The sequence below is a fragment of the Saimiri boliviensis genome, chromosome 11 (genome assembly GCF_048565385.1).
Source record: "Saimiri boliviensis isolate mSaiBol1 chromosome 11, mSaiBol1.pri, whole genome shotgun sequence".
NCBI lineage: Eukaryota > Metazoa > Chordata > Mammalia > Primates > Cebidae > Saimiri > Saimiri boliviensis.
Genome location: NC_133459.1, coordinates 30583973 through 30592500, shown reverse-complemented (window position 1 = coordinate 30592500; position 8528 = coordinate 30583973). Strand labels below are relative to the sequence as shown.

At 38.1% G+C, this 8528-nt stretch overlaps 1 protein-coding gene across 2 annotated transcripts in view; it reads left to right on the top strand.

Annotated features, from left to right (window-relative positions):
* The window catches only part of PTP4A2 (protein tyrosine phosphatase 4A2), a 12213-nt gene extending 4093 nt beyond the window's left edge, over positions 1-8120 (top strand). Inside the window, exons 2-5 of one of the 2 annotated variants that reach the window (XM_039474058.2) lie at positions 203-295; positions 4550-4680; positions 6171-6245; positions 7782-8120. In XM_039474058.2, the coding sequence (XP_039329992.1) occupies positions 203-295; positions 4550-4680; positions 6171-6245; positions 7782-7890 (408 nt within the window). In that variant the 3' untranslated portion in view covers positions 7891-8120. The remainder of the gene's footprint in view (positions 1-202; positions 296-4549; positions 4681-6170; positions 6246-7781) is intronic. The other variant, XM_039474059.2, reaches the window with a different exon arrangement.
* The last annotated feature ends 408 nt before the right edge of the window (positions 8121-8528 follow it).

Here is an 8528-nt window from a genome sequence, read left to right as displayed (position 1 = left end):
TTTTCCCCTCCAAATCTCATGTTGAAATATTTTTTTTGTTTTTTTTTTGAGATGGAGTCTCAGTTTGGCCTCCCAAAGTACTGGGTTTACAGGTGTGAGCTACCATGCCCAGTCTTAGAGCACATTTCTAAAGCTTTCAAAAACAAGTTCCCTCATAATTGTTTTTTTCTGTTTTTTTTTTTTTTTTTTTTTTTTTTTAAAGGAACTTAAGAAGTATGGAGTGACGACTTTGGTTCGAGTTTGTGACGCTACATATGATAAAGCTCCAGTTGAAAAAGAAGGAATCCACGTTCTAGTGAGTGTGTAGTATTTAAATTTTTCATGACAAACAAGTTGTATCTTTTAAACATAAATATTTATAAAACTTGTCCAGACACAGTGGCTCATACCTATAATCCCAGTACTGTGGGAGGATCACTTGAACCCAGGATTTCAAAACCAGCCTGGGCAACGTGCTGAGACCTCATCTGTACAGATAATTAAAAAACTGGTAGGGCATGGTAGTGCACAACTATGGTCCAGCTACTTGGGGACTTGAGGTGAGAGAATCACTTGAACCCAGGTGGTTCACATGCAGTGAGCTGTGGCCACGCCACCTCATTCCAGCCCGGGTGACAGAGTGAGATCCCTGTCTCAAAAAAAAAAAATTATAAAACTTGATATTAGCTGGGCATGGTGGTACACATCTGTATTCCAAGCTACTCGGGAAGCTGAGGTCTCAAGAGTATTGCCTGAGCCCAGGAGGTCAAGGTTGCAGTGAGCCTTGATTATGCCACTGCACTTATCCTCTGGCAGTAGTAGTTTTGCATTTTGTTTTAAGCTTGTAGCAGAAAATACATTATTGATAGCAATCTTTTAAAATTTCTTTGGATTAACAAATTGGCAGTTTTGTTCATTTGTGCTCTTAAAGCCTAGAAATCATAGTATTTTCATCTAATAAAAAGCAAAATGTACTCCCATTTTAACAAAATGTTAATTTGCAATTTTTATTTTTTTAGGAAATGAATGCAATATTGAGCTTTTGTTTCTAGCCTACTAATTTGAATATAACAAAGTAATTTATATCAGACATTTTAAAGTCCATATGGAACTCTGCCACTTTGCAAGTACAATATTAGCTACTAGTATTTTGTGGATAACTTGTAGGAGGCAAAAAGGCGGGAGAAGAGGATGAGGAGAGGGAGAAGGCATCTTGCTAACACTTTTTGTTAGGTTTCCGAGGAGCTTTAGTGTGATTAGATTTCCTACCTAGCTCAATTTGAGCACAAAGTGATTGGAATTAACTTCCTCTTTAGCACCAAAATATAGAGTAGTTAACATTTTATTCTTTTTTCCTAAATAGTTATGTAAATTGTAGGAACAGCTTTTAGGAGCATATAATGAAATGACCTTGTAGTTTTCAGTGTCTGTGGGAAGGTTATGTAGTAGGAAGAGAACTGGAGATTTTATAAGTAGTTAGGTAGGAAGAAGGTAATAAGGAGGATACTGGTTTAAGGTGCTATGTTCCTGCTGCTTATTGAAAGATAGCTCTGTAGTCTATTATATTGGTCAGTGGTTGGGAAGGCAGCTGGTACAAAAAGAATAATGGCCTATTGGTAAGGCAGTCCTCTCATACCTGATCCATGAAGTTTCCTCATGTCCATTTTTGTGAAAACACAAAAACTTCAGTCAAACATGGTTGTTTTTTTTGTTTTTTTTTTGAGACGAAGTCTTGCTCTGTCCTCAGGCTGGATTACAGTGGCACAATCTCGGCTCACTGCAACCTCTGCCTCCTGGGTTCAAGCAATTCTTCTGCCTCAGCCTCCCAAGTAGCTGGGACCACAGGCGCGTGCCACCACACCCGGCTAATTTTCGAATTTTTTAAAGTAGAGACGGGGTTTCACCATGTTGGCCAGGATGGTCTCAATTTCTTGACCCCGTGATCTGCCCACCTCGGCCTCCCAGAATGCTGGGATTATAGGTGTGAGCCACCACGCCAGGCCCAAACATGTTTTTAAAAAATGTGTTTTAGAGTATGGTGGCTCATGCCTCTTCCCAGCACTCTGTGAGGTCAAGGTGGGCGGCTCACTTGAGCCCAGGAGTTCCAAGACTAGTGGAGCAACATGGTGAAACCTTGTCTCTCCGAAAAATACAAAAATTAGCTGGATGTGATGGCATGTGCCTATAGTCTCAGTTACTTGGGAGGCTGAGGTAGGGAGGGTCATCTCAATCCAGTAGGTCAAGGCTTCAGTGAGCTGTGATTGTGCTGCTGTGCTCCAGCTTGTGTGACAGAGACCTTGTCTAAAAAACAAAAAAATAAATAAATTAAAAATAAATAAATAATGTGTTTTAATAGTTTGGCATGGTAATTTGCTTGTGTTCAAATTTCTAAATGACTTTACTGTCCACTGCTGGAAATCATTGGGGATGAGTGTAAATGTATCAAATGGAGTCCCGTGTTTAAAAAATAATAATAAAATTTAAACTTCTGAAAATAAGCTGCATACAAGTTTATTTTGCTGTATTATGAATGTGTTCTCCGGTGAGCAAAAATCAACTTGTTTGACAGATGGCAGAGTGAGAAAATGACTGGATGGACCATAGTCTGAGTCAGTAATGTTGGTAAACATCTTTGTGAAATAGAAATGAACTAAAGAACTTGAACTCGTTTGTAGAAGATAATGGTAGGCCTAAGATTTATTTCAGGTCTTTAAATTTAGGTTTTTGTTTTGTTTTAAATAGTTGTGACCTGGGAAATGCAAATCAAAACCACAATGTGATGCCACCTTATTCCTGCAAGAGTGATTATAATAAAAAAATAAAAAAATAATAGATGTTGGCAGGGATGTGGTGGAAAGGGAACACTTTTACACTGCTGGTAGGAATGTAACCTAGTACAACCACTGTGGAAAACAGTGTGGAGATTCCTTAAAGAACTAAAAGTAGAACTACCATTTGATCCAGCAATTCCACTACTTCGTATCTACCCAGAGGAAAATAAGTCATAAATAAATAAATAGATAGATAGCCATGATCAGATAAAATGAAGGGTTTAACTTATACTTGGAAAAAACAAGGGCATTTAGCCTTAAGCTTGGAATATCCTTTTCCCAGACAGAGATTTTAAGAGTTAATCTACTTTTGCTGGGTGAAGAGGGTTTTGGAACATTTCATGGTGAGCGGATATCCCCCAAATAAGGCCGTTGATCCTTTGAATGCTCTTGCAAACCAGACACACACTGGAATAGACTGATGGTGGTTTTAGCTGTATCATTTTGAGGTTCAGATGTTTCTAAATGATTAATGATTTTTAAAAAATAGATACTACTTATATGAGTAAGTGAAGCATGTTTTATATTGTTTCTTAACTAGGTGCATTTTAGGGAGTATTAGAGGAAGTCAACTCTTGACTAAGGTACTGGTTTTATTGCTATTTACAGTTAAACTCTGTATGGCATTTATAATAACACAGTCCTTTAATTGTGGGGCGTAGTTGTCAACTCAGATACGTACTGTTATGGCTAGTGGGCTACATAAAGTGTTCTAGTGGTGCCAATAATGAATGCAGAATCAATTTAATGCTCTGTCACTTTTCTCTTTTTCCTTCTATATAAAGTGTCCTTATCCTGTCTCATTAGAATGGCCTTGTGTTTTAGAAAAAATTTCTAACAGTGTTTTTGCATTTCTGTCTTTGAAGCTTAGATAGGAAGAGGGAAGACTTATAAAATGTCAGCCCCCAATCCCCCTCCTCCACTCCCCATTTGTGTTGGTTTCTTAGGACCTCTTGCTCAGTAGTGAGGAAGATAAACCCCTGCCTATACTGTGAATGCCCATGGGGTTAGTCTTAATTGAAAGATAACCTAAATTGGTGAATACAGAAAAAGAAAAGGATACTTGACAAAATGGTCTCTATTTGCCCAGGACCATGCCATGCAGCACTGTCCTTGTTAAATGGGGACATATATAATTTAGTAAGCACCCCAAAAATATATGCTGCTTGCCTTTTTATAAGCACAAAGATGGTAGTATGTTTCCGTTATGATTTACTGTTGGAGATTTCTTATCAGAGAAGCTTTCTTTAAAGAAAAGATGTCATAACTTAGTTATCTATGGGATAATCTTCAATTATCTGTAGAGACCAATGAGACACCAGTTGGTACGCTTTGCCAGAGTGGACTTTAAAATCCTGTTGACATTGCTATGTCCTCTCTTACTTTGCCTTGGCTTTAATTACAGTTTTGTCTATTATGTCTAATTACTGCTCTATTCGGATATAATATTTGGGAGAACACTAGCTCTTATGACTGATAAAGAGATTTATGTAAGTTTTGGTAAATTTACATGTGTGTGACACTGACTATACTTCATCAAGAAGGCTAATTTATTTGGCAGGCTTTAATTTCAGTCCTGGATCATTTTACAGCAATGATCAGAATTGGGTTGAAAATAGGTGTGGATAGTACAGTTAGTTCAGTTAGGCTTGCCATGTGTACTGTGTGCAGGTGTTCTGCATTATTATGTTAATCTTGGAGAAAATATCAATTTAATGTAAAAAGTGATTTCTTTCTAGGATTGGCCATTTGATGATGGAGCTCCACCCCCTAATCAGATAGTAGATGATTGGTTAAACCTGTTAAAAACGAAATTTCGTGAAGAGCCAGGTTGCTGTGTTGCAGTGCATTGTGTTGCGGGATTGGGAAGGTAAACTCTTACTCTTACTACCCTTTTTGTCTGTGAATTTATTAACATGCCAAGTTAGTTGAAAGTGTCACTTCGGTAGACATTTGCACATACTATACTAAATAACATTAAATTACCTGAAAGGCAAGGAAATGAGAAAAAAGCAAGTGTAATGATTTTTGAAAACAGGCTTGTCATTTCATCTGGTTGTCTGATTCTGATGCCAGCCTGGATTTAGCCTATGACTGATTTATTTGTCTCCCTATTACAAGTAATCAAAGTTCAGGTCACTGAAATAGGCAACAAAATTAAAATAATTTTAGAGTTGGATGAGTCTATACATGGTTAATTTTGGATTGAGATGAATGGGAAGTTAATAGGTAGAGAGCAGACATCTGAACTTTAAACTCTTGAAAGGAGATGTATGGACAAGCATTGACTTTGATCTTAAAACCATTTTCCCTGAGCATTGCTTGGAATGGTGTTGCAACACTGTCATCAACAGCAGATTAAATGCCAATTTCGTATGCACACTTTGATTCAGAATATTGGTGTAGGCTGCCATTGCCTCAAGGTGGTGGTGAATCAAGCTGTTCTGTTCTGGCCTTTTGTTTGCTATTTTCCTTTTTTGTAGTGTAATACTGTTTGTTTATAAGGTTGGAAGTTGTAGTCCTTATCCTGAAGGTTGAGGGTAATGTCGTAACTTGGCAATTTTATAACTAGTAGCTATCCTAGTTTTAGGTAGTCCAAAATTGGTGCCCTGTAATGGGCTTTATAAAAACATCATTTCCTCTGTTAAATTTTTTAAAGAAGGGAGAACTTTTCCTAATCATTAGTTATTGGGAACTTTCCTAGCTCATCAAAAGGATTTTCTTGAAAAAGTCTAGCACCTTTTTAGCATTTGATAAGAAAATATTAAAACCAATTGGTAATGAAAATTCTCACACACTGGAGATACTTAACATGTTTGGCCATTTATTTTACTGTGATAATGGCTAAAGACCAATGAAGAATTTTTGATAATATATAGTGATGGGAAATTTAATATATAATATGATACTTTAAAGACTAAAGATCTCTTAAGGTTTAGAATTTAGTGCTTTGCTAAAAGTAGATATCGGGCTGGACTCAGTGGCTCATGCCTGTAATCCCAGCACTTTGGGAGGCGGAGGCGGGCAGATTACTTGAGCCCGGGATTTCAAGAGCAGACTTGGTAACGTGGAGAAACCCCGTCTCTACTAAAAATACAAAAAATTAGCTGGTCATGGTGGCAGGCCCCTGTAGTCCTAGCTACTTGACAGAGTGAGACCCTGTCTCCTCCACACACACACAAAAATTCATAGAATTTATAATGATGAGAGATATTTACTGTATTAGGTAGGTATCAGCTACTTTAGTATAAAAGAAAAAAGAAAGCTTATGCTTTGCTTTGGTAATATGAAGTTAGGGATTTTTAAAAATTCTTTCACTCCAAGACTTATGGATATTTACATATGGGTTTCTTTCTGCAGGGCACCTGTGCTGGTTGCACTTGCTTTGATTGAATGTGGAATGAAGTACGAAGATGCAGTTCAGTTTATAAGACAGTGAGTATGAAGTTTTGTGTTCAGAAACACAGGAAGATCGTGAATGAGGAAGTAATTATGGAAGTTGGTATTCATTTGTAGTGTGGGATAATTTACTTTCTTTGACTTAAAGTGTTATTTGAAGATGTAAAAACTTTAGAGCAAGTGATAGAGACTCAGTACAGCTGGCTTCCAGATTTAAAAGGTTTTCTAATTTGGGTGGCAAATTTGGACGTTATAGATAGAATATGTCCAGTATATTGTTTGAATATCTAGGAATCTTGAAAATGCCCCTTTTAATAGATTCAAAATACCTTCCAAATTACAGTTCTCTGTTAGGAGGAGGCAAGAAGAATGTATAGAGGAGCAGTTAATCACCTGGGACTCGGTTTTCGCTCTTGTTACCCAGGCTGGAGTTGCAATGGCGCGATCTCGGCTCACCGCAACCTCCGCCTCCTGGGTTCAGGCAATTCTCCTGCCTCAGCCTCCTGAGTAGCTGGGATTACAGGCACACGCCACCATGCCCAGCTAATTTTTTGTATTTTTAGTAGAGACGGGGTTTCACCATGTTGACCAGGATGGTCTCGATCTCTTGACCTCGTAATCCACCTGCCTCGGCCTTCCAAAATGCTGGGATTACAGGCATGAGCCACCGCACCCGGCCCTCACCTGGGACTCTTAAGTGATCTGTTCAGGCACAAAATCAGGATGGTAGTGCCCAGACAGGATCTTGGTATCAATCTGGAATAATGAGTCATGCCATTTTATTATCCAGAATTATTAGACAATTTTTGTTTTGCCCTTTCCCTTTCAACCCTTCATTTAAAAAATGAAAACCAAAGAAAAGACTATTTGCAACAGAAAACTTGAAATAATATGTGGTAGCAGCTCTAGGAAGGTAACACATTTCAAGGAATGTCATCAGTGTATGTCTTGAGCCTGCTTCATCTTAATATTATTTTTTTAGCATCCTAAATATTTGCTACCAACTCTAATCTGAAGAATATATCAATCTAATTGGGAAGAATATAGTCAGATATTTCTGGATAAACTATTCTGATCTTTATTAAATGGTTAATAGGCTATAATGATGGTCAGCAAGGAAAATTTTTCTCTTCCTTCTTCTAGGAGGACTCAAAGTTCATGTTGCAACGTAGCTCTTAAGAAGTGTTATACAAGGTCAAGAGATCGAGACCATCCTGGTCAACATGGTGAAACCCCGTCTCTACTAAAAATACAAAAAATTAGCTGGGCATGGTGGCACGTGCCTGTAATCCCAGCTACTCAGGAGGCTGAGGCAGGAGAATTGCCTGAACCCAGGAGGCGGAGGTTGCGGTGAGCCGAGATCGTGCCATTGCACTCCAGCCTGGGTAACAAGAGCGAAACTCCGTCTCAAAAAAAAAAAAAAAAAAAAAAAGTGTTATAGTATGGGAAATGTGCTGGTTTTCAGCTGTGTGGAATTAGAAAGGCCTTAGGACATAAATAATGCATTTCAGTGAATCAGACAGCTCTTTTTTTTGTTTTACCTGATAAAGTTTGCTATTCTTGTATTTTCAGAAAAAGAAGGGGAGCATTCAATTCCAAACAGCTGCTTTACTTGGAGAAATACAGACCTAAGATGCGATTACGCTTCAGAGATACCAATGGGCATTGCTGTGTTCAGTAGAAAGAAATGTAAACGAAGGCTGACTTGATTGTGGCATTTAGAGGGAACTCTTGGTACCTGGAAATGTGAATTTGGAATCTTACCTGTGTCATCAAAGTAGTGATGGATTCAGTACTCCTCAACCACTCTCCTAATGATTGGAACAAAAGCAGACAAAAAAGAAATCTCTATAAAATGAATAAAATGTTTAAGAAAAGAGAAAGAGAAAAGGAATTAATTCAGTGAAGGATGATTTTGCTCCTAGTTTTGGAATTTGAAATTCTGCCAGGATTGAATTATTTTGAAATCTCCTGTCTTTTTAAACTTTTTCAAAATAGGTCTCTGAGGAAAACCAGCGGAACATTAGCCTGTGCAGAACCATCTGTTTGGGGAGCACACTCTTCCATTATGCTTGGCACATAGATCTCCCTGTGGTGGGATTTTTTTTCCTTTTTTTGTGGGGGGAGGGGTGGTGGTATATTTTTCTCTTTTCTCCTTCCTCTCCTACACCTCCCCTTTTCCCCGATCCAAGTTGTAGATGGAATAGAAGCCCTTGTTGCTGTAGATGCGTGTGCAGTCTGGCAGCCTTAAGCCCACCTGGGCACTTTTAGATAAATAAAACACCAAAAAAAAAAAAAAAAAAAAAAAAAAAGGCAGTG